At 42.6% G+C, this 26894-nt stretch overlaps 1 protein-coding gene across 2 annotated transcripts in view; it reads right to left on the minus strand.

The window, feature by feature from the left end:
• ZMYM4 (zinc finger MYM-type containing 4) overlaps positions 1-13676 on the minus strand; it is a 50486-nt gene extending 36810 nt beyond the window's left edge. The window contains exon 1 of one of the 2 annotated variants that reach the window (XM_054999252.1): positions 13341-13676. In XM_054999252.1, the coding sequence (XP_054855227.1) occupies positions 13341-13382 (42 nt within the window). In that variant the 5' untranslated portion in view covers positions 13383-13676. Of the gene's footprint in view, positions 1-13315 lie in introns of both variants that reach the window. The other variant, XM_054999253.1, reaches the window with a different exon arrangement.
• Positions 13677-26894: the final 13218 nt, after the last annotated feature.

Consider the following 26894-nt stretch of genomic DNA (forward strand, 5'->3'; position numbering starts at 1 on the left):
TATATTACAAATTTTTCAGCTCCCTGTTCTAGAGTCTGTTTCTTTATAATCCCTACACTATGCCCATGAGTGGACTATATCACCACTGGGAAACTGGGCAGGCTAGGGAATTTCCTGTGCCTAAGTCACTGATGGGTATGTGTTACTTAATATAAAATTTTAACCTGCTTCCTCCAAGGCAGTCGACAGCAAGAAGAACAAAACTAGCTCCCAAGATCTGAGAATCTACTGAGCCCCTGCCTTAGCAGGATTTTCTAAAAATCTTTCTCTTTACATTTTTTCTTTAAATTGCTGCATGACGAAACGAGCTTGGGAAGTCCATTCCATTCCAAAAGCAGTTGGCCATGTGGCATGGAAAGCGGTTGTTCAAATCCCCCTAAGTCCAAAGTCCCCTCGGCCACGTGGTCTACTTGCATGGTTCTTTGGATCCTGGCCATCTGTTCTGAACATCTTTATAAACTCATCAACATTTCCTCTCTGCTCATCACAGAAAACAGAGGAAAACATTTTACGAGTTCACTCCTGCAACTGTGGAGGGGATTTTTTCGCTTGAACCTCCCCAAGAAACACAGGTACTGGAGCTATCATTCATGGAATCTGTGAAACTGTGAATTCATGCTGGCAGATCTGCTGGTGATGTCATAATGCCCCTTTCAAGGCTGGCTTAGATGTAGGGAAAATATTCTATCCTCTTCTTAAAATGCACATTTTTATAAAACTCTTAAGAGTCATTAGCCTTTGGCTCTTCTAAGGGCTGTTTCATGCATGCCTGCATTCATGCATTAGGTTGCCAACCTCCAGGTGGTGGCTGGAGAGCTCCTGGAATTATAACTGATCTCCAGGTAATAAAAATCAGTTCCCGTCGAGAAAATGGCTGTTCTGGAAGGTGGATTCGATGGCATTATACCCCACTGAGGTCCCTCACCTCCCTAAACCCTGCCCTTCCCAGGAGCCACCCACAAAATCAGGAATTTCTCATCCCAGAGCTGCGGCCATCAAGAATGACTTGCATGTGTGAATGTGCCATCACTGGTGTAATGCCAGTGATGGCACATTCACATTCACATTCATAGATGTATGATTTGTATCTCTTCAAGCTCAAAGCTTTTCAGTGGAGTGGACTCATTCAGCTCCTCTGTACAGAAGACTCAATGCTTGTATAAACTAAGCCTGTTGCATTTAGAATGCTTATGCCCCTAGTAAAACGGACGTATACCCATAGTTTCCCAAAATTATTTACAAAGTATTCTGCACATAATCGTACAGGCATGGTTTACTGCTCCCTGAATGAGCTGTGTGTTCACACACTCCCCTTCTCCTTGCCTATTCAGAATCATTTACTGACTTCCCCCTTAGCACAAAATCTTTCTTCGCTGTTATGTCCAAGACACCACACTGCGGGGTTTGCAAAGATTTCCAATAATAAATCACTACCAGCAACTCTGATTTGGACTGAGAACACTATGCAGAGTTTGGTAGTTCAGATCAAACTACAGCTTGGGTCAAAGCAGAAGTCCTTAACTGGTTCTGGCCATGCAAGTAGGGAGGACTAGGGTATATATGGCTCTCTCACATACACCTGAACCATGCTTTCTTTAAGACTGTAAGCCTGTTGGTTAAGGACATGCACAAAATATCCTGATTCCTCCTTCAAAAAACAAGAATGTCTGATTAAACGTATAGCTTCAAGCATGTGCTCAGACTCCATTTTGACTCCAGACTACCATCTATTCACCAGTGACGAACAGTGAAATCCTAAGCAGAGTTACTCCAGTCTAAGCCCATTGATTTCAATGGGCTTAGACTGTCTGCTAAATTAATTTGGTTACAGAGCCTGTGATGCGTTGTAGTTTTTTAAAATTGTAATTGTTTAAAACTCAAACTATGGAGAAAAAACAGCGAAGGCTTGGAGGAAAAAAGTATTTCCAACTCCATCATGCGGCAGGGATGTTTTCCAGTTCTGAAAAAGTGAGTAGGCATGTTATATTGGATGCATTTATGTCTGTGGAAGAGAATGCAAACCTTGATGCTACACTGAACTCTTCATTTAACAGAAGAGTGGATGAATGTAATGCAAATATTCACAGTCACTTCAGGAAAACGGTGGCTTTAACACTATGTGAAACGTGTCAAAGCATGCTTCAAATTTATTAAGCCATAGTTTTTCCGTATAAGAATGATCCTCGGAAGTGGAGATGGCATGATCACTCTCTGCACATGGCAATTTAATTAAAAACACTTTTGTGGCAAGAAGCTGTAATTTGTTGTTACATCTGAAGCAGGCCACCAGACATGCATTAACCAACATAAGGGTCACAGCAGCTGTTACTTTGGGCAAGCAGAGGACGACTGGATTTCCTGTTCTCCCGCTGCTGCCTAGCCACTTGCTTCCACTATTATTCCTCACTGCTGCAAAATCCCAGATACCTGGTCTGTGACCACCTAGAGTGCAACATCTGTGCATGCCTTGGGGTGTGGGTGTGTCCCTCTGTAGACACTGTGTACAATTTTTGTGTGTTTTGTTTAACTTGTGTATATATGTATGTATTTTCAAAAATTTGTTTTAATGGTTTGATCTCTGGTCACCCTGCAGACCTTAAGCTGGGTAAAAAAGCAGCATAAAATGTTTTTTAAAATAAATAAATAGGCATAATGGGTGCAAACACTGCTTTGCAGACCCAGGAGAGCACTGAAGGCAGGGATGTGTATATTTGGCACTGTAGACATGTAAAAACTCTGCACTGAGAAAAGTTGAAATTGGCAACATGTACAGATTATGTACATGAAGGAAACATAAAGGCAAATTAGCACAGTATGGAATCTTTTACTGTTTTGTGTAACTTATTCTGGTTTTTGCTATCGTGGGAAAGAGAATGGGGTAGGGCTATGCACAGTGACATCCAGTGTGACCCCATGTCCACAACTTACACATTAAGTGTTCCATGCATCTAAATCAGGGATCCCCCTAACTGGCACCTCTGGGCATCATGGTACCCACTGACACCTTTCCTGGCACCTGCCCAGTGTTTTAAGAAAATGGGTGGGACCAGGAAGAGCATTTGCCCAGCAGGGTATCTTATTGGTACTTGGAGACCTAATCAGCTATGACAGTTTTTAAAAACGTTTAACTGAAATGCCGCCAGTGTGTTGGTTTTCACTCCTCTTTCCCAGTGTATTTTTTTTAAAATTACCCTCTTCTCTGTTTATGCATGTGTGTGGATACCTCTTGCAGCAACAATTTCATAGTTGGCTCTCTTTCCTGTGGCAGCCATTTTGTGGTTGTGTCTGTGTCACAATTCTATATGTGCCTACGGGCGCCGAATGTTGGGGGCCCCAATCTAGAGGTGCAGTTGACTCTCTCAGCATTGCTTTAACACAGAAGAGTACAAACCTAGCCTTTGACATGTTTCAGGTTTGACTGACAGCCTATCATTTGGATTTGTTATCTTTCATTTGAGGCTCACATTTGCAAAGATCCACGAAACATGATTGATCATCTGCAGCCAGGTGGAGCAGATACCACCCCCCCCCCCCAAGTTCACCATGGTTTCGATCTTTGTGATTTCTGAGTCTAGCTCTGGCCTTTAAGGTACTAAAGTTACAATTCTGACCATATGGTTCTCACAACTTCAAACCTCCTGGTCACTAATTTTTTTGGGCATGGAATAGGTAAGGTAAAGGTAGGCCTCTGTTCAAGCAGAGAGTCATTACTAACCTTTGGGGGGACATCCCATCATGACATTTTCTTGACAGATTTTTTTGTTACGGGGTGGTTTGCCATTGCCTTCCCCAATCATCTACAGTTTACCCCCAGGAAATTGAGTACTCATTTTACCAACCTCAGAAGGATGGAAGGCTGAGTCCACCTTGAGCCAGCTACCTGAACCCGGCTTCTGCCAGGATCAAACTCAAGTTGTGAGCAGAGCTTGGGCTGCAGTATTGCAGCTTACCACTCTGCACCACAGGGCTCTTTTGGCATAGAATACCCAGTGATTAAACAGGACTTGCTTACCAAAAAAAAAAAATCAATCTGGCATCTGCCATATTATGCTTACAAATCATCTATGATTCGCCAATTAAATTAATTTGCATTTTAATGTGGCCCTCACTGCTGAACAAATTATTTGCCTTTGAAAAAGCACCTCCCAAATAAGAAACTACATAAACACAAGTAAGCGGGTTCCCTGATGAAAGCAATTTTGTGCGAACAGAAGAGTTTGAAGAACGACAGTTAATTTCACCAAGGTGTGTCTCTAACACTGGGGTTATCACCACTGTGATCGTCATTAGAATTATTTGTTTCTCTGAGCCATTGTAACCCCATTATCGCATCCATTCTCAACCCATCAGCCAGACAGGTAATTAACATGATGATTTTAATGATGAAGGGCAGAAGCTTTCCAAGACAGACTTAGAAAAACATTTCAGATTCAAAACTCAATTTTAAGAATGTAGAACTGAATTTTATTTTTTTTTAAGGACAAGCTCTGAGTAAGGAGAGAAGACAACATTCTCATGGCTTGGCAAAATTACGGATACTTTAGTTACTACTTTTATTTTTTAAATGTTCATTTTTCTTTACAGGAGTTCAAAGCAGTGTGTGCAGTGGTCAGTAAAATAAGAAAACACAATGTGTCAACTAAATAACCAATCAGTCACAGAATTCACCAAAAAGTAATATCTCTGACAATACAATCCTATGCAGAGTTACTCCCTGTCTATGCCCATCAAAATCAATGGCATTGCATTGTAAAAAACACAAAAAGCACTGCACAATATGTATTAAAAAAAAACCCTATTACATTTTAATCCCATACTTCTTCCAGTCAGTTCAAGGTGGCATATGCAGTCAGCCCTGCATTTTATCCTCACAACAACCCTGTAAAGTAGGTCTCTCTTTTGGGAGACAACTCCGCAGAATGGCACTCCAGAAAGCCACCTTGATGAGGCATCATAACAATTAAAGAACATTACATAACAAAACCATTGTTTCTATTGGTACAGCCCCTTTTCTAGTAGCATAACTGTTGTGGCTTCAGAAGCAGACCAATACCTGAATTGCACTTACTGGGCTACTTCTGCTTAGAAATCAGACCGCTAACATGAAAAAGATCCTCCTCTGCACCACTGCTCAGGTGCAAACCCCATAGTGCACCATTGGAGTTGTATCTAAGTCAGCACTGGCTTGAGCTGTGATCCTCTGCATGTTTATGAGGGAGTACAAGCCCCATGGAACACAGGGGTGCTTCTGAGCAAATGTGCCTAAGACTGGGTACAAGGACTATTAACAAAAATTAGAAGGGAAGGAGTCTGGGGGGGGGGAACTTACTTGTTTTTAAGAGAACCCTTTCTTAGAAATCAGACCAATCTGGAGTTTCAAGCTACCTGCACAAGTACTGTCCAGCTGAAGTAGGCAATACTAACCTTGATAGACCAACAATCTGATTCAGTATGTGTTCAGTGCAGTGATGAAGAGACTAGGTAGCATTAGCGCCCAAAGACATTGTGTGGGAAGAGCTTTGTAGCATCTTAAATGTTAGCAGATTTACAGTGCAATCCTAGAGTTATTCCAGTTTAAACCCGCTGACTAGTATGGCAAAGGAATGGGCGACAGGATGGTGCATCTTACTTGGCACCCACAGGGCACGGCTTGGTAGGGAAAGGGGAGACAATACTAGCACCTGACGGGAGGAAAGGATTAATCTAGCAGAGTCCAGCGGAGGCTGGCAGGCAACGAAGTCTTGTTCAGGAGGGCACCTTTATGGCAGGAATAGGACTGTAGTTTATTCCACAGTTTAATGTATGTATTAGCTTTATTTTATTGACTGTGTTTATTGTCTGCCTTTCTTGCAGAGACTCAAGGCAGATTACAGGGTATGAAACAGTGCTGCCAGACAACGTAACACAACCAACGAACAATGCAACAGGCCTAGGATTACACTGTTAGTGAACAATGTAAATAAGCTATCTAAGGCAAGGCATACTGTACAGTACAGAAGGTGGATTACAAGGGATAAGAAAATGCAGTAAAGGCAGGTGACACTTGAGTAATTACAATCCGGTTCTGTTATAAAAGGCACCCTCCTGGGCTGTTCCATCATACTACAGTTCTAACCCCTTGATAAAAAATACCCTCTTGAACATTACTGTTTTGCACATTCTCCAAAATAACAGAAGTGGGGGAACCTTCCTGATCCTTGAAGGGAGTCACCTCTGAGAATGGATGTGAACAGACAGCTGCAAATCTTTCCAGCGTGCAGAGTGGCACCTTTAAAAGGCTTTCAGTGCAATCCTAAGAAGAGTTATTCCAATCTCCAATTTCAATGCATCATGTTTTGTACTTTTGTTTTATTAATCCTAGACCTATGGCATTGTTTATTAGATATCTGACAGCATTGTTTTATATTTTGTAAGTCACCCTGAGTCTCAGTAAGAAAGGCAGACTATAAACATGAATGAATGGACAAATGAACAAACAAACGAACAATAAATAGCAAAGTACCTGGCCACAATCTGGTCATGTATTTCTAGTTCCTGGGGCCAAACTCATATACTTTAGACACATGGAACAGCTGCTGCTATAACCATTACAGATGATACATTACTATTCAACACCCTTTCCAGACACACCTTCAGGCATCAGGAATCACATGACATAACAGCCTCTATACACAATCTAGAGATTCCCAGGTATGGCTGAAAGGTACATTATTCAACAACAAGCTGGAAAAAGTGCAGAAGGGTAACCCAGATGACAAATGGGCTGGTGCATCTATACTATGAAGGAAGGCTAAATCTTCTGGGACTTTTTACTTTAGAAAAAGGAAAACTGAGGGGTCAACATGATAGAGGTTTATAAAATTAGGCATGGGGTAGAGGAAGTGGATAGAATTTTTTCTCCCTCTCCTGTAATATTAGATCTTGAGGGCACACAGTAAAGCTGCAAGGCAATAGAGTCATGATAGGCAAAAGGAAATACTTCTTTACCTAATGAGTAATGAAACTATGTAATTTGGGGCCAGGGGATGTAGTGGTGGCCACAAGTATAAATGACTTTAAAGGGGGGAGTTCCAGCAATCTTAGCCATGGTGACAGAAGGGATCCTCCAGAGGCACTCAACATCTGAATCCCAGTGCTAGGAGGCAACATCAAGGACAAGCCTTGGTCTCTATGCCCAGTTTGTTGGCCACCTTGGGCAACTGGTTGGCCTCTGTGTTAGACAGTATACTGGACTTGACGGACCACTGATCCAATCCAGCAGGGCTCTTCTAAGGGTCTTAACTTTGCAAAAAGTTGTGCCTAGTATCTGTTTGTTACCTGGGTTGCAAACCTCTAGGAACCTTATGGAAGAAAGATAGATATGAAATAAACAACATGGGAGGAGGGAATTGTGGAGGAGAGGGAATCCCCTTTCCCCCCTCCTCTCCTTGCTATAGCTCTATGTTCCCCCCTCCCTCACCACTACTGCTGCCGCTTCTCTTCTCCCTCCTTCCACTTGCCCCCAACCCTGCCCTCACCTCCCTTTTGGCTTAACAGAGCAATCTCAAATACTGCCAGAACTCTGGCTTCTTTTTTTTTTTGGCTTCTGCACTGTTAACCTGAGGGATCGGGCTGCACCCATATTAGAAGTGGGTGCAAACCTCAGGGATTTCTCAAGAGTTTGTAAACCCTAATTCATATATGTGGTTGGTAACATTGTGTGGATTTTTCCATCCATGGGGGGAAAGCTTGGCTATTAGGTATAGTGATATTATGAGCTCTGTCCTCAGGTGAGCAATGTAATCTACAATTAAGTGGCTGGTGATAGCAGAAAAATGGCTTAAGGCTTGCCACCTTGAGCTTTACTATTGTATTTTTCAATGGACATTTCAAAAGTGTACTAAAGGGATTACTTCTATTTCCCTGACAGCACTGCTCTCCTTAAGAAATAAAAAATCTACCATAAAGTTTCATTTATAGTGGAAAAGTAAACCTGTCCAATTCAAACCCCTCTCAACCTAGTGGCCGGAACCTAAACAGATTAATTGAAGCAAACATTACAGTGGTGCAATTTACATCTTGTTAATGTACTTTGAATTATAATTCTGATCTAAACTGAACGCAGAGGCATAAGTGAACTTTCTAAAACTAAAAATAATTTCCATCTGGAGAAGTAATCAGAGCCTGCCATGAAAAATCCGGCTGCTTCATTATCACGATAGCTAATCAAGTAACACTCATTTTAAATTTTCCTTGGAAACATTCAACTGCTACTTGAACATAACAGCTCAAACCACATGTAGAAAAAGACATATTTATTATGAGTGACATAAAGGATAACAACACTCTAGCATGTTAGTAATCTGAATTAGCTAAGAAGGCATTTTAACTTCCCACTGTTTGTACCACATACAAAAGTTTTTGAACTGGACTCTCAAAGTGTGAACATTCCTACAGCAGAAGTTGGTCCACTAGAAGATGCAGCCCTCTACACCTGGGAGTAAGTCCTGCTGGACTCAATGGAATATAGTTCCAAGATAAGACACAAAAAATTGGACTTAGAAGATGTTATACCACTCTCCATAATACTGTGAGAGATCACTTTTAAAAAATCCAAAAGATGCTCACGTGCTCAGCTACACAGCCAGCGTGGCATAGTGGTTAGTGTCAGAATAGGCTCTGGAAGATCCACATTCAAATCCCTCCTTTACCATGGAAGGTCACTGGGTGACCTTGGGCCAGTCACACAATCTCAGCCTAACCTACCTCGTGGGGTAACTGCGAGGATAAAATGGAAGCGACAAGAAGGATGTAAGATGTTTTGAGTTCCCACTGGGGACAAAGGAGGGGTGTAAATGAAATGTAAATAAATAAAAGCCAGCATCATGGCTTTCCATGCCCTTTGCTCCATTTAGCAAACTCCGCCATCACATGCTGTAACATCACAAAATGCAGGTGGGAGGTGTAAACAAAATTTTGGCTGATGAGGCTTGCAGCTTGAGCACTAAAAGGGAAGTTTCAAGCAGGTTGCTCAGACTTGGAATAGGCAAAGGAGAGCAGCGTCTGATATCCCACTGCAACTCACAGGAAGCCAATGATTCCAGACCACACAATTGCGAAGAGTCATCAATACGAATTATTTCACTTTCAGGAAATCACCATGTTGGAATCCAACGCAGAATTGCTAATATTTCCCTTCTAAACCAGCTGCTCAAAGCTGATTTGCCAAGGCTTTAACAGAAATATCTGACCAATCCACTATGACAAGGGCCTGCATCAAAGGTCCTTGTCTTTTCATCCTCTATGTATGTGAGCAAGAACTAAGTGAGATATCCAAATGGGCTTCTATAGTGCCTAGGGACCAGCACTGGAAAAATTTTCTAATTTCTAGGATACTAGTACTTAGTAAGTCACAGTTGAGAAAGCATTTAATATTTGTCCAAAATATTTCAATGTCACTTATCCACATAAAGTTTCCATGACTGCTGAAATAAAAAATTAAACAAGTGATAAAACAGTTTAGAACAAAATTAGATTAAGTATCACAAATAAAGCAATTATAAGACTGAATAGCATACAAATATTAGGGGAAACAAATCCCACAAAAGCACATTTAAACAGTTCAGATTTAACTTAGTTGTGGAAAAATGAACACAAGGCTGACTGCCAAGCAAAATATTTTCGATGTTATTTCATTATGTGGGCACCACCACCAAAAAGACCCTGTCTCTCTCCAGTAGCTACCAGCCTCATCCTTGAAGACAGAGGCACCTAGAGCATTCTATCTGCCAACAAATTCTGCAAATAGGCTGGTGCATAAAAGAAGGTGGTTCTTCAGACAACCTATAAAGCTCTTAATAGCCTGGGACCAGGGTAACACCTAGGGTTACCAGGCCAAGCTGAGTAACTAGTGGGAGGAGGTGGAGAGAAAAAATAAATAAAAATAAGGCTTCAGACTAGTCACCAGCATGTCACTTCCAGGATACAACCCAGAAGAAACAATGGGTAGCTCTAAGATTCTGGTCCAATAGTATCTTAGACCAACTAGATGCTCAGGGTTTGAGCTTTCAATCTCCCTCTTTGACTCTCGAAAGCTCACACGCTGCAAATCTAGTTGGTCTCCAAGGTGCTATTGGATCTGAATATTGCTCTTCTACTACAGACCAACACTGCTACCAGCTGAAACTATCTTCATGTGTAGCTCTAGGAATTGCAGAACTCTATGGTAAAACTCTATGGTTTTATGAGAATAGACCCTTTTTTACAATACTGAGAACCATTTAACTTTTCACCCTACTAACACAAACTCCAATAAAGCAGTGACGGTTACTAGCAAGTACAGCTCTGACATCTGTACATGCTGCTCAAATTTCCTCCTACGATTCCTCCTCCACATATTCTCTACAGTACTCTCTTCCACAGGATCCAAACAAGCATGTCTTCTCAAAACTTAACTTGCTTTTCACAATTTAATAGTCTGCCTCTAATAAATCACCAAAATGTTTATTCACAATGATGTGAAAGCGCTTTTTTAATGGAGAAAATTGGAGAGGGGGACTTCCCCATCTCCTAAATACTTTGTTTTCAGGTTTCTAGTAGAAATATTGAAAACTGGGGAAGCACAGAAAAGAACTGCCATGAAATATGTTCTCTTGTGGAATTAGTGAACTGCTTTTTGAGGCAACGTTATATTCACACAAAATGTATTTTTTAATGCAAGACAATCTACAGGATTAGAGAATAACTCCAATGTACTCAGCATTCAAATCTAAACTTTATTTCTACACCTACAGCCTGCTGCCATCTTCAAATGAGGAGCAGACCAGACCTTTTGTGCTACTGAATTGCCACTTGCAGTCACCTAGTGACCTTTAAAACTAAAGCTACTTCCACATAGCAAGGATTCTCCAACTTTGCTTTCATCACTGCTGCAAATGCAGAAGCATGTGCAGGGACAGGGAGTTTTCTGAATTTTCCTGTCTTAATTTTTTACGTTTCCCTTCCTTGTGTGCTAAGTAGCAATTCCACACTGGCTCTTGGAAATGTGATCATCACAGTTGCAATGACAATTTATTGTCCCCCTTTTTTATGCATGAGCTACAGCACAATATCGACATACAAATCATATACCTCTGCCAGAAGTGCCTCTCCACACCTTTTGTTTACTTTACTTGGTATGCAGAGAAGTTACTGTGTGATGGGAGTTTGAAACTGTCAGTTGAGAAGTGAATTCCTGCCCTGCTCCAGCTGTCTTGCAGCTTCCCCTCCCTGGACACAAAAACTGTCTTACATCTTTCTCTTTATATCTCTACAATGAAAAGGGATGGAGACATCACTTTCTTTTAAATAAGAAGTGGGAATTCAAAAGAACTTAAACCTGAAATGGAAATAGATAAGGGGCAATATGCCATTATAACAATATTAACCTATAGTGAAATAACACTTTTTTGCCAACCCCACAGGGTTTTCAAAGCAAGAGACATTCAGAGGTTGTTTGCCATTGCCTGCCTCTGTATAGCAACCCTTGACTTCCTTGGTGGTCTCCTATCCAAGTACTAACTAGGGCTGACCCTGCTTAGCTTCTGATCTGATGAGATCGGGCTAGCCCGTGCTATCTAGGTCAGGGCACACTAGCACTTACCAGCTTAGAACCAATCCAGCAAAAAAAAATCTGGTTGTGCAGCAGGGGAAAAAAAGGTGGCAAAGTGGCAGCTGTTGAAGGGCTAACAGCTAGACAATGGTGCAGATGTGGGTGCGACCTTAGCAGGGCAGGAAAATGCATACCGTTCCTCTCAGATTTGGACTGCATTTCCCCCCCAAAATATTGGAGTATATAGCAGGTTTGGGAAAGCGCATATTGAAGTTGGAGGAAAACTGGAAAGCATGCAATTATAGCATGACATTGTGTGGAAACCCCCTTTCCCAAGCACTCCAGTTTGAAACCCAAATTGAAAAAAAAACCCATCACGCAGAAGCAATCAAAGATGTATTTGCTTAGGTAGCGCAGGGTGCAGAAGTTTGCAGCTCTCTTTGTCTTATATTAGGTATATTCACCTGTAGAAAACTAATCCATTTACATGATTAAATGTCATAAGTATGCCAAATAGTACAATTTGATATTCTAAGCTATAAATGATTTATTTTATGCTGTTAAAACAGTAAAATAAGTTTAGCGATAATAAGAAAGAATTGTACATACTGTTTCCCCCAATTTTTTCATTAAAACCCTAGTTTTACTTCTATGCTTTGAAAATCTCCAACAATTTTATCTCTATTTCATTTACTGACCTTTCACATACTTTCCCCCTCATTCCCATGCGCACATGAATTATTCCCAGACGCCATCATCTTTCAACTATGCTTTTTTATTTTTTTCCCATTCTTCAATACACAATTCCACTGTCATCTTTCCACATTTCTCAACGCCATGTTTTCTGAATATGAAAATCCACAGACAGCGCTCTGCAATCCCTGGAAATGATCCTCAAGAGCCATCTTTTTATCATCGTGCGGTCTGAAGAAGTGGCATACATATTTTCTAAATGAATAATTAAAACAAATACCCTTTCACAGGTCTCTTTCCTGACCCAACCTGTCCAAATTATGCTTTTGTTCTCTCTCATTTTGTTCCATGCAGATCCTGGTAACCTCAGAAGACCAGTGATCTCCCCGCCACCGCCCTCCAATGACTTTCAGACACCTTCCTACTCAAGAAGGGAGCTTTGACTCTGGAAATCTAGTTTGTCTTTTAAGGTGGACCCACTTGTTCTCCACTGCAGTCCAACACAGCTACCCACCTGAAACTATCTTCCCACTCAAGATATCAATACACTAATTTCTCTACTAACATTTTGCTTCCCAAAATAACCATTTGCTGCAAACTTGTCACTCTTTCCTTTTCCTGTTCCCAGATTCATTGATCCCCCCACAAACCAGAGGCCAACAAAGAAACCAATAGTAGTTACCTTTCCAAAACTTCTCTGTCCCCCAAATTCCCCATCACACATAAGCACCTTCCCCTACTCAAATCATTGACTCCCCAAGTACCCCTTACAAAAAACATTATTAGTTACCTTCCCAACATTCCTTAGGACCCCCAAATATTCTTCACCGACCCAAGCACTTCCCCCTGCTCCAACCACGGCCTCCCTCAAAGTGCCCCCCACCAGGGGCCAACCCAAACACCACCAGTTGCCTTCCCAACACTTCTCAGTCTCCCAAATATCCCCCACCACCCCTGAGCCTCTCCCCTTATTCCAAACACAGATCCCCTCATCCCCCCACAACCACTTGTCCCCTCACCCCATCCCACCAACCCGCCCCTGACCCCGCCCACCTGGCACTTGGTCCCGCCCACTCACTCTGGCGCGTGCTCCGGGCCCCTCCTCCTTGGCCGCCGCCATATTGGGGGCCCCCCGCCGCCTCAAGGGGGGTGGGAGAGAGGCAGACCTCTCTTTCTCTCGCCCACTTGGCTGAAATAGGGGAGGAAAGTGGTCACTGCAACCCCCTCCCCCTTCACGGGGCGCCTCAGGGAGTCCAGCCGCTGTGAGGGGGCGGACTCGCCCGGGGGTGGGTGGGAGGCGCCTCGCTGAGGGGGCGGCGCGGGGCCCCCCAAAATGATGAGGCGCGAGTGGGGGAGGGGACGGCCGGCCAAGACCCTCCAGGCCGCGCGAGCCTCTTAAAGCTGCAAAGACCAGCCCAAGCAGCGAGGGGCGGGGAGAAGGCAATGCGCATGCGCCAAGCGCACGCGTACAGGGCACCTACCCGATTCCCTCCCTTTCCCCCCGTCTCCTTGAGTTCCCTCCCCATTGCGCAGGCGCAGAAGAAGTCTAACCTGCTAGGGAGAGTTAGGACGGGTCCCAGAATGGCTCCTTCTTAAAGGGAAAGGGACCTATTTTGGAGCGAGGGGAAGTTGGAGAATGGGGAGTGAGGGAAGTCAAGGTGTCCATGAGGAATTGAGAAAGTCAAGGGGATGGTGAAAAAGTCTGAGAAGGAACTATTTAGCTTTCAACTGGAGATGTGCACCATGTGCAGTGGAGAGAGAGAGCAAAAGTCCCACCAGGCCTTGGTGCTCTCACTTCAAGGTGCCTTGTGGCATGTTCTCCACCTGCTTCAGCTTTCTATACACAGTCCATGTCCTTCTCTGACTATGCAAAGAGTTGGTGCACCTCAAGGTCATGTCAAAAGAACATAAGCCCCATTTAATTAGACCAGTGGTCCATTGAGTTGAGCATCCTGATTCGCACAGCAGCCAACCATGCACCCTGGGGGGCCAACAAACAATGCATAGAAGCTATGGTTTCCCCCTGATGTTGCCTTCTAGCACTTCTGCACTTCTGTTTAGAGGTTGATTGTTTCTGAATATGGAAATTCCCTTTAGTCACTGTGGCTAGTAGCCATCGATGGACCTCTCCTCTAGGAATCTAATTCCCTCTTAGCCATATGTGCTTGTGGCCATTGCTATATTTACTGGCAGTGAATCCCACAACTTAATCATTCATTGACCAAAGAAGTACTTCCTTTTATCCATCCTGAATCCATCAGTTTCATTGGGTGCCCCCAAGTACTAGTGTTACAGAACAAGGAGAAAGTGTTCTCCCTATCCACTTTCTTCACTCCATTATTTTATAAATCTCCTTCATGTCACCCCTAAAATGAAAAGCCCCAGACTCTTTAGCCTTTCCTTGTGGCTGAAGCAGCCATGCCTCACATGCAGTTGCATGTGTTGTATTATCCTATGCATCCACATGGGAAGTGCCACATACGGCTCCCCAAAAACTTGCACCAGGTTCATATCTTGATCTTGAAAGGGCAATAAGAGTAGAAAAATAAGGCAACTAGAGGAGAAAGGTGCATTGATTTCAACTACACTCATGTTGACAGGATTAATGTGCATTCAGGTCATAACTAAGAACATTTCTAGATACGGTAAATAACTGTGTCTTGGAGCTGTTGGTCATGGAACCGAATAGAGAGTTAGGGCCAAGGAAGCAGTCTTGGGATTGGTTGTCCATGGTGCTCTGAATCAGGTTCAAGATTAGGGTTGTCAGCCTCCAAGCAACCTCTAGTTTCCCAGAATTACAACTGATCTCCAGGTGATAGAGATCAGTTCCCCTGGAGAAAGTGGCTGCTTTGAAAGGTGAGCTCTATGGCTGTATACTCTGCTGAGGTTCCTTTACTGCCCAAAGCCTGCCCACCTCAGGCTCCTCCTCCAAATCTTCCAGAATAGTTGTGGCATTGATTGGGAACAGTGATCCGAGGCTATTAACAGCACTGGTTCAAATCCCACTACTGCCATGAGTTCAGTAGATGGCCTTGGATAAGCCACTCGTCTCAGCCCTAGCTCGCCAGGTGTATTGTGGGGATAATAATAATCTGTCTAGAAGAGCAACATATAAGCGCAGTTGTTGTTGTTCTTGTTATGGGATAAAGGTCTCTTTCCTGGTCAGTCACTGACAGGTAAACAACAATCCTCCGCACATTGACTGAGTGCAAGGAGGGAGAGCAGATACTAGCACACTGGCCCCATCCCCTGCCTCCATAACAACAACAACAACAACATTCAATTTATACAGTGCCCTTCAGGACAACTTAATGCCCACTCAGAGAGGTTTACAAAGTATGCCATTATTATCCCCACAACAATAATCACCCTGTGAGGTGGGTGAGGCTGAGAGAGCTCCAGAGAACTATGACTAGCCCAGGGTCACCCAGCTGGCTTCAAGTGGAAGAGTGGGGAATCAAACTTGGCTTTCCAGACTAGAGTCCTGCACTCTTAACCACTACACCAAATTGGCATGATCACTGGGTCACCTACCTAGGGTTGCCAACTCTGGGTTGGGAAGTTCTTGGAGATTTGGGGGTGGAGCCTGTGGAGTGTGGGGCTTTGATGGGATATAACACCAGAGAGTCCACCTCCAAATGAAAGATTTTTTCCCCTGGAGAACTGATCTCTGTAGTCTGAAGATCAGTTACAATTCTGGCTCCACCTGTAGGCTGACAACCCTAGCACTCAAGATGAAGTGTCCATGTGTCTGCTCCCTCCCTGTGATTGGGGATGCTGCTTTCCAAATGTTTCCAATTCCAACTATGAGGAGAAAGCCTATGCACAGACATGCTTTGCATGTAGGTGCCATGTGCGCAGGAGCTGTGTGTAGAGAGCTACTGGCTTTTATCTTTGATTACGGTCTCTTTCCAAATTAACACATAATGGTTCACAGGGTGGGGCCAGCAGACACAATTCTGCCCACTCCTCTCTGCACTGAATATCCCCAGATTTCATGTCATTTGCACAGGGATTTCCTGTACTTTTAGGGACCAGATGAACCAATGAATAGTATCTACCTCTGGTTTTCTCATTTTACAGACACTGAATGCATTTTCCAGATTTTTAAAAACTTCCTCAAGAGTGTGGGAAGCAAAACCTGTCTGAAATATAAAGACCATCTCCTATATAAAGAGATCCTTGTCGATCGAGCCTATGAATTCAATCTATTAGTAATGCTGCTGTCGTTGGTATACTCTCAGTGTGTATGGTGTTTAACAGAGTAAAAGACAATAGGACCTTGGCCCTACTATGTTTACAATCTAAAATTCAAGGAGATCCCCAAGGCACAGTCTGAAGGCATATGTTACATCAACTTTGTTGAAGGTAAGCAGATCAGATAAGAATCAACCGGTGTCCCCCGGAATACTAATTTACTATCATTTCACAAGCAATAGGAAAAGAAAAAGTGAGCATCAAGAACTGGCAACCAGTGTTGTATTGTTACAGAATGATGAACTTGGACTTGGCTGGGGGGACATGGGTGCCAATTATGGTTCAGCCACAACATTCAAGTGAGTAATCTTGGGCCTGTCAAAAACAAAAGTCACATATGACGTTTTATTATGACCAACCAAAATGACACACGACAGTGGGCAAGATTTCAGCACGCCATGTCTATTGCTCATGCTAACTTGCCTCGTAGGATGATTGCAAGAACAGGATGGGATTGTGCCATTTATTTGTTTCGGGCTTTTCTAGTCTGTTTTTCTTTTAGTTTTTAAAATGAATGTTGTAATCTGTCTTGAGTCCTTGGCAAGATTCAAGACAGATTACAACATTCATTTTAAAAAGTAAACAAATGTTCATTAAACAGAACAGTGTATGTTTAAAAAACAAACAAAAACCCTCAGTGACCAAGTACAGCACAGCCTGAGCAATAATGTGTGAATAATATCTGTAACGTGTGAATCGGCCAGGGAACATGCAGGAGAAGGTGTCCTTCAACTATGTGGGCCCCAGGCCTCAAAGGACTTTGAAGGTAAATACCAGCACCCAAATTGGACCTGGGAATGAACAGGTAGCCCATGAAGGGACCTCAGAATAGGAGTAATATGATCCCTAGGACTAGTCCTTGATCTTGGTTGCCGCATGTTGTACCATCAGCTGAAGTTTCCAGATCATCGTCAAGGGCAGCCCTGTGTAGAATGTGTTACAGTAATCTAGCTTCAAGGATATTGACACATAGATCAGTGTGACTGAATTGGATGCTTCTTCCAAGGAACTCAGGTCAGTGTACTCGGTCCCTTCCCTCATGTTATCCTCACAACAAGCCAGTGAGGTAGGGAACATTGAGAGGTGGTGACCGGCTGAAGGTCACCCAATTGAGGTGTATGGATGAGGAGGAATTTGAGCCTCCGAACCACTTGAACCACAGTGCTACTCTGTCTCTCAGTCTAAGGGTTCTTGAGAAGGGAAGCCTTTATAAGCAGGCAGGGACACCATAGGACACACGAGTATTGAAGCGATGGGCAGCTGGAAGGGGAGGGACAAGAATGGAAGACTGTCATCTGGATCCTACCCCCATCACCCCTACTAACTGGCAGTCTCAGGGCTTGGCCTTGTCTGAACAGATGCTGAAGTATTTTGGGGAGGTGTCTTTTGTTGTATATGGAGCAATAACATAAGCAGAAGAAACATGAGTTTTAGCAACGGTCTTTACAAGTCTTCAAAATGTGACAGATTTTCATTTTAAGCTGCCAAAAAATAAATTAACCACTGTTGAAGCTCATTGTATGGGGAGCTGATCGGCCCTTCAAATGGGAGATTGCTGGTGGTCTCACAGAAGAGCAAGACATAAAGAGAATATATTTTAAAGAGATGCTTCTGTGCCTTTTTTAAAAACTCACATGTGGAGTTTGTGGGTCAGTGGAGAAGCCCAGATTGCAACCAAACCCTCTGTCTGGACTACCCTAGTTTAGTTTATTGTGTTTCCCTAGCGGCCCGCCAACCTAGGGGCCGTATGTGTGCTATGGAGGCCATTGATGCACATCTCAGTGGCAGAAGGGATGTGACATTCATAGTTACATGTGTGTGACAAAAGACATCCAGTGGTATTATTTAATTAATTAATTAATGTATTTCTTTACTTGATTGATTGTCCGCCTTCCTTGCTGAGATGTGAGGCAGAATACCAAGTTATAAAAGCAATGGAATGAGGATCACCAGTATAATACAACTGGATTGTGTTCATGGAATAACAATGAAATAAAAGTGGCAAACTACATTCCATAAACTGGATTTCACAGTTAGAGAATGAGGACCTGATAAACCGGATTTCACAACCGGAACTATTCAAGAAAGATGGGATAATAATCCGATAAACTATGCAGTCTAAAGAGGGGAAGAAAGGAAAACAGCCTAATATTTTCACAGGCAATTAAAAACCAGAACCATATTATCTTTCTAGAAAGGGCCCTTCTGGCTGAATTTCTGATCCCTCCCTCCCCCAAAGCTCTTTTCTTATCAAAGGGATCCGTTGTGGAAAAAAAGCAGATGCAATGCACAGTGAGGTGCAGAATAAGGAAGGGTCCAGATGAGCGATTATCGCATAACCATGGCACCATTTCAGCTTCCTGCCTGGCTTTGTCCTTAGCTCCTGCTGCCTTGGCTGTTTTCCCTGCACAGTCCACTCCTATGACATCACCAATGCCATGGCAATGCGAATCGGCCCTCTGCTGCAGCCGGAATTCCTGCCACCTCCTTGCTTGGCTGCTTTCGTTCTGCTCCTCCCTGTGGGGCCGGCACAGAGAAACAGAAGGATGGGATGATACACCACGGGAAAGGGGGGGGGAGTGCTTAAGTGCAGACAGGAAGGAGAGGCAGATTGTTCTTTCTGTCCCAATCCCCTTCTTAACCCATCAGGAGTGTGTGTGTGTGTGTTTTAAGAATAAAATGCTCACCACAGTGTGCCTTAAAACTGTCACGCCACTTGGAGAGTCCTCGGCTGGCCAAGTGAAGTTGGACAAAAGTCCAGTGGCATCTTAAAGACTTGCTGCATTTATTTTAAAAGGAGCTCCGAGGAGTCATACCTAGGGCTTTTTTCTGTGGCGGTACTCACCAATAGGCTCCTTTTCGGGGGGGCTCTCCCAAGCCAGGAGGGAGGAATTGGGCGAAACCAGTGCAATCTTATACATGAGTGCTGACTTCTTCTTTTTTTTAACAAAAATAAGCAATGGTCACACCTAGGATTGCCAACCTCCAGGTGGGTCCTGGAGAGCTCCTGGAATTACAACTGATCCCCTGACTACATGGATTGGTTCCCCTAGAGAAAATGGTGGGTTCAAAGGTGGACTCCATTGGGACTCCCCGCCCCAAACCTCGCCCTCCTCAGGCTCCACCCCCAAATCTCCAGGAATTTCTCAAATCAGAGTTGGCAACCCTAGTACACCTTTCCCCCCACATAGTGAACCTGTACTTAAAATACACCTGACAGAATTAACCTATTGTCTTAAATCCCTGTCTTCTCCTCCCTACCCCGCCCATAACCTGTCCCATAAGAAAGACTTAGCTTGTGTTTTAGCTTGTGTTTCCGGCCCTTGATTGACTTTCGCCCCAATGAGGTCTTAACTCTGTCCCCCCCTCTCTTCCTGTTACAGGTCACTGACATTGCATGACTTCAGATCACATCCCTGAACCATAGTGGGTCTGTTGCTTAATGGATCCCCCTGCCTGGAAAGTTAGAAGACCAAAGGGTTACGGTGTTAGACTAGATCTGGGGTGACCCAGATTCAAATCCCCAATCACCATGAAACTTGGTGGGTGATGCTGGGTCAATCGTTTCTCAACCAAACTTAACTTACAGGTTTGTACTGAGGATTAAGTAAGATCCAAACACACCATCCTGGGCTTCTGGGAAGAAAGAGGGGATCAAAATACACCAAATAAATAAATACATGCTCCAATTTATAATTTGTTTGTTTATATTACATATAGTCCTCTTTTCTCACTAAGACTCAAGGCAGATTACACAGTGTGAGTTAGTACAATCAATTTCAAGGACATTTCAATAAACAATGTTATCGGGGCTGCATATTTACAAAAATTTAAAACCAGCAGAATCCAATATGGAGTAGAAGAAATGCTGAAACAGAGCATAAGCAATTCTAAGACAAATATATTAAACAACATTGAACAACAGATAGCACACAGTAGCACGAAGTAGAAAGGTCTATGGTCTCTATCCCTCTACTGATGCACCCTCTAAGACCACTAAGTGGCTGTATGGGGGCCAGGAGGCATTGGGGTCCCATCCCCCCCATTACAGATTATCCTCAGATTTCATGGGTTCTGCATTAGGGCGGTTGAATTTTCAAAACTGTTTATTGATCACTAAGAAGTAGCTATACTTTTAATGGCTGTTTTACTAGCCAGGTTTTTTAGGAGATGAGTTTTTAAGGGCTTCTTAAATGTAACAATATTAATGCTACTTTAGGATTTTATCATGTTTTGTGAGTCCCGTTGAACAAGTCTTCTGGAGAAGCAGTATATAAATTATCTAAGCAAATCATTACTAATTGAATTATATAAATAAATGATAAATAAATAAGACTTAAAGGTAGGGGACAAAGAAAGAGACTGCACACAGATTGTGCCCATAGAAACGACAGAGATTTGAATCGCCTCTAACACATGCAAAACAAGTTGGGGGGGGGTTAAACAAATCCTCCCCCTTAAGTCCTGAATTATACGAGAAATCTGCAGCTGCTCTCAGCCTCCCTCTTTCCCACAATGTTCCCAGCTGGGGAAAAAAAACAGGAAATGTCTAATGATGGGTGGGACAAAAGAAGGAAGCTGAACTCAGAAAAAAGGGCTACTGTTTCATCCACTTTCTCCTCTGCACTCCGGTCTGCAGCTAACAAAAGGCCTCCTCACAACCACCCAGTGATTTTTCTGCTGATGAAGCCAGAGTCTGACACAGAAAGAAAAATGGATTCCTTCTCAACTGAGCTATTTAAACGCTGGTTATCATTGTATTTCCCAGTCACAATGTCCTTTAAACTGTTTAAAAAGACACCTACATATATACACACTAGATTGTTTATAATACATATCAATTTTTAATCATCCGTATAACATATCGAAACACGTTTATATGTATGATAATTTTATATTACAGAAGTGAATAAATGGTGTCCCTTTTTTTTTTAAAAAAGGTACCCAGTTTGTCTTTCATTTTTCTTAATGCATGTGCAATTTTTTACATTTGGGCATTAAGAAACTATAAACTTAGTCTTGATGGATTACATCAAAAGTCCAGGAACAAACACATGAAATCTCCTAACACTGAATCAGACCCTTGGTCCATCACACCCAGTATTGTATACTCACTCTGGCAGTGGCTTTCCAGGGTCCCGGGCAGAGGTCTTTCACATAACCAAATACCTGCTTTTTTTTAAAAAAAGAGAGATATTGGGAATTGAACTTGGGACCTTCTACATGACCAACAGTTTTTCTATAACTAAGCTACCACTCCTGCCTGTGAACAGGCAAATCCTCCTTCCCACTGTGGGACAGCTAGTTCTCCTCAGAAAGCCCACCCCACTGTCCCTCCCTCAACAACTTCTATTCAGTAATGTACTACCTCTTAACATGGATATCCCATTACAATATTTTGGCCTGATTCAACAACTTCATTCATGACCCTGGAGTGGCAGATGAATCCACTGCCTCTGCGCCACATCCCGAGCAGCCCGTCTCAGAGTCTCTCTACACAAAACATCTTACATGGGGATGCTCAAGTGTACGGAGACCCAATGTTAGCTGGGAAGCATAGTTTAAAAATACAGAGCTGGCAGAGATTGCTCCTTAGAGGGTTTGTTAATTTCCCCTTCCCTTCCCCTAAGGCTCTGTCAATTTCACCTCCCCTTAGGGAAGGTAAAGATGAAATTAACAAACTCTGAGGCAATCTCAGCTGGCTCTGTCTTTTAAAACTACCCTTATGTAGAGAGATGAAATTGACAAAGCCTTTGGCTCTGTCTTTAAACCATGCTTCCCGGCTAACATTGCAACTCTCTACACTTGAGGGTTCCAGAGTGATGTATTGTGTAAGATGTATTGTGTAGAGAAACTCTCAGTGGGATTCCCACTTTCTCCAAAGAGCTATACAGGGTGGTGAATTTTTGTAATTCTGCAATGTTTTAGTAAGATGGTATTTGGCAAACTGGTCAGTTTCATGTGGGGGTTTTGCAGCAGCTTGGGCTCCTAACTGCAGCAGGTTTCTGCCAAACTGCCATGCAGGATCACTGGCCAATATTTTCTTTTCAGCAGTTGTCTTCCTTCTCAGTGTGGACACATTTATGACAAAGAAATGTGTTGTCGTGGTTGCAGTTAGTATTTTGCATTTTGTAGTTATTGTATTTTCTTGTTCATATCGGAAACATTGTCCTGTTGCATGCATGACTGCATTGCAGTCACCCTAAAAATGGCCTGGGAAGTAGGTTGCCAGTCTCCAGGTGGGGCCTTGAGTTCTCCTGGAACTACAACTGATCTCCAGGCTACAGAGATCAGTTCCCCTAGAGAAAACAGCTGCTTTGGAAGGTGGATTCTACAGCATTATAACCCACTGAAGCTGATCTCCTCTTCAAACTCTGCTCTGCCTCCAAACCTCCAGAAGTTTACCAATCTGGAGCTGGCAACTCTGCTTGGAAGAATTTGAAGCCTGCACCCTCCCAGTCACTTTTGGATTGTGATCCGAACTGGGGTCAAACATGCACAATTCTTAAAGGAAACAAACCCCACGGGGAGCTCCTTGTACTCTACGTGAAAATAAGAGCCAGCGTGGCATGGTGGTTAGTGTTGGGCCCACCTGTGTACCCCCACTCTGCCAGGGATGCTTGCTAGGTGACCTTGGGCTAATCAGACACTCTCAGCCTAACCTACCTCACAGAGTTGCTGTGTGGATAAAATGAAGGAATGGAGAACATGCAATTCAGTTTTGGTCCCCAATGGGGAGAAAGGATGAATATAAATAAAGTAAATAAATAAACATGTAGATCTACCAGGGAACTGTCTGATAAATAAGGACAGTGTGTGCATAGGTTATCTCTGTTTGGGGTATGGTACTTTTATGTTCGTCAGTATAGGAGACTAACAGGATATAAGTTGCTAGGAAGCAGTGCATGTCTTTTTCTTTCACACCTAGCTGTTAAACTCTGTATATTCAGAGGACTACCAGTACCGAACATCATCAAATTGTTATCACCAAGCGGTGGTGCTAGTTTGGAAAACAGATTGGATTATAAATCTGAGTAGTACACATATCAAATTGGAGACAGCAGATGCCAAAGAAGGCATCCACAATTATGTATACATTAAGAAATCATGGAAACCCATTCATAAACAAGATGAGACCCAAATATTAAGAGATGGACTGATTAAAACATGGTTTCAATGCAGAATAGATTGAGTCTGCCAATCTCCCCATTGATGTTGCCAATAAATGCTCACAATGACATAGCCACATAGAATTGATCAGCTCAGCTATGAATCAATGATTGATGAGAAAGGAAATGTTAAAACTTGGCAAGAAATTCAAGCTCAAGGTAAAAGTATTCCATGGCTGATATATCACCAAACAGTATCAAGACTAAAGGAACAAACTCTTAAAGAAGGCGGTAGGTTGCGAGAACAAGCAGAATTTGAACTATTAATATCTGGAGATCTGAAGCATCTCCTAGGAAAAATCTACAACATTTTACTGCGATACCACACAGAAATGGAGCAAGTAAAAACCTGTATGATAAAATGGATGGAAAATTTCAGAGAAACTATTTCGATGAAGCTATGGGAAGATCTATGGACTAAGAACATAAAATTTACAGGTTGTCAGTTACTAAGAGAGAATTGGTATAAAATGTTCTTTAGCCGGTACACTACCCCCAAAGACATTGCGAGAATTAATAAGAGTTATAGAGGACAGTGTTGGAAATGTCAAAGCATGGACGCAACATTTTACCATATGAGGAGAACCTGTAAGAGAGTGCGAAGATATTGGATAAAGATACATGAAGAGATGCAGAAGATTCTCAAACTCAGATTTGAACTAAATCCAAAAACATGCTCTTAAACACTCTACCAATTAATGTTAGAAAAGAACAGAGAGACCTTTCCCGTTATATGGTGACAGCAGCAAGAGTATTATACGCAGCAAAATGGAAAACAGATATATGTCCTGATGTGTCAGAGTGGATAGATAAGATTTATGAATATGCATCAATGACTAAATTAACTACTTATCTACATAATAGACCAATAGTGGAATTTTGGGGAAATGGAAGGATTTCTTTGACTATTTAGGCAGAAATTAACATTAATTAAGGTAACTGGTAAGTCTAAAAATAAGATAAAACATAAGGAAATGATTAATCAAAAAAATTGATATTATAGTTTGTATAAGTAACCAATGAGGGGGAAGGAGAGCTTATAGTTTGTATAGGTAACCAATGAGGGGGAAGGAGAGCTTATAGTTTGTATAAGTAACCAATGAGGGGGAAGGAGAGCCATTATACAATTATGTTTAGTTATGGCGAATTTTGAATGTATTTTTCAAAGTAATTGTGAATGCAGTGCTTGCAGGGCTTTTTTTCTGGGAAAAGAGGTGGTGGAACTCAGTGGCTTGCCCTCAGAGAAAATGGTCACATGGCTGGTGGCCCCGCCCCCTGATCTCCAGACAGAGAGGAGTTTAGATTGCCCTCCGTGCTGCTGGAGTGGCACAGAAGGCAATCTAAACTCCCCTCTGTCTGGCGATCAGGGGGCGGGGCCACCAGCCATGTGACCATTTTCAAGAGGTTCCGGAACTCCATTCCCCCACGTTCCTGCTGAAAAAAAGCCCTGAGTGCTTGTATAAGTCTTAAACTAATTCCAAATGTACTGTTTGTATAAGTCTCAATTCAATTTCAAATGTAGTGTTTGTATAATCTTTAATTATGCACTTTCTATTTTCATACCTTTTTCAAAATAAAATTTCTATAAAATTAAAAAAATTCTGTGTATTCAGGCCTCAAACAGATTTTACACACAAACACATGAGCTATTTTGCAGAAATGAGAATGGAGTTCTTCTATAAGCATATTACTACGCGCACTTCCACAAGAAACAAAGGTTCCGGGAGTGCTGATACTAGGTTTGGTTTTTGTTCAAGGAAAGAACACTGGAGACTTATGGTATCTTTGTTATATTAGCTTTGCCCCCTATACTGGTATAAGTGGAGGACAGTCAGAAACAAAGAGGCTTTCCTATAGGTCAGCATTTTTAGCTACCCCATTCCAAAGAACAAGACCTGCACTTCACTTACATACAGTTCTTTCTCCCTGCTTATCTTGTTTGTTGAAACTCAGACCACATTTTGTTCACACACAAACCCCTCCCCTTCAAGAGGTGCCAGAACGCTGTTCCACCACGTTCCAGCTGAAAAAAAAAGCTGACTCCACCTTTCTCCCCAATGTGGACCCAAAGTGGCTTACATAGTTCTCCTCTCCTCCATTTTATCCACACAGCAACCCTTTGAGGTAGGTTAGGCTGAGAATGTGTGACTGGCCCAATATAACTTGGCCAGCTTCCATGGCAGAGTAAGGATTTTAAGCTGGGTCGCAGATCCTAGTCCAACACTCTTATCACAAAACTGTGCTGGTCTAGCTCATGGGTCCAATTCAGGAAAGGGGAGGGAAGAATTTTCCTGTTCTTGCTGAAGCTGGGAGATCAGATGTGTGTTTTATAAATACAACAGTTATTCCTTTTATCCCATTGTCTTAAGAAGGCTTGGAAGGGTATAACTCTGGTTAGGATCGCACTGCAAATGTACCTCAACCCAATCCAGCAAGAAAAGTTTTTCTGTTCAAATTGGCAGATCGTTTAGGGTTGCTAACTTCCAGGCTTGAGGATCTCCCAGGATTCCAACTGATCTTCAGACTACAGAGATCAGTTTCTCTGGAGAAAATGGCTGATTTGGAGGGTGGTCTCTGTGGTATTATGGCCCATTGAGATCCTTCCCCAGATTGCACCCTGAAATCTCCAGGAATTTCTCGAGCCGATTCTAGAATTGAATCTCCTCCATAACTCCACCTTATTGAAGCTACTTCACTACCAGGTCTTCTTGTTTTCTCACCTGTCTTGGTTTTGAAGAACAATCGGTGAATTTTCTTCCACCCCTTATGTCATCTCTCTTTCTTCTACTCCTTATCTCACATGATGAACATAGGAAACTGTCTTCTCTTTCCATGATCACAAAAATCCAACTGTTGGTTGATTTAATTCAGTTGTCTTTCAGTTGTCAGAATCTTTCCAGCTTGAGTCTCCATGAGAAAAGTGGGCAATAAAAAACAAACAAACAGATAAATAATCTGTTGATTTGTTGTATGGATTATACTGTTGCATTGTTTTCTAATTCTGTAATTGGCTTTGAATCTCAGCAGGAATGTCAGCCTATCAATGAAGTAAATAAATGAACAAATGCTACTGTATGAGTGAAAGGGATGGGATGCATGTACTCTATCCACAGACGCTATCCACAGACACTGTCCTGGTGACAGGGAGTAGATTTAGTGCGGTGTAGTGGTTAGAGTACCAGACTACAATTCAGGAGGCTCAGGCT

Source organism: Eublepharis macularius, chromosome 15 (assembly GCF_028583425.1).
Source record: "Eublepharis macularius isolate TG4126 chromosome 15, MPM_Emac_v1.0, whole genome shotgun sequence".
NCBI classification, from domain to species: Eukaryota; Metazoa; Chordata; class Lepidosauria; order Squamata; family Eublepharidae; genus Eublepharis; species Eublepharis macularius.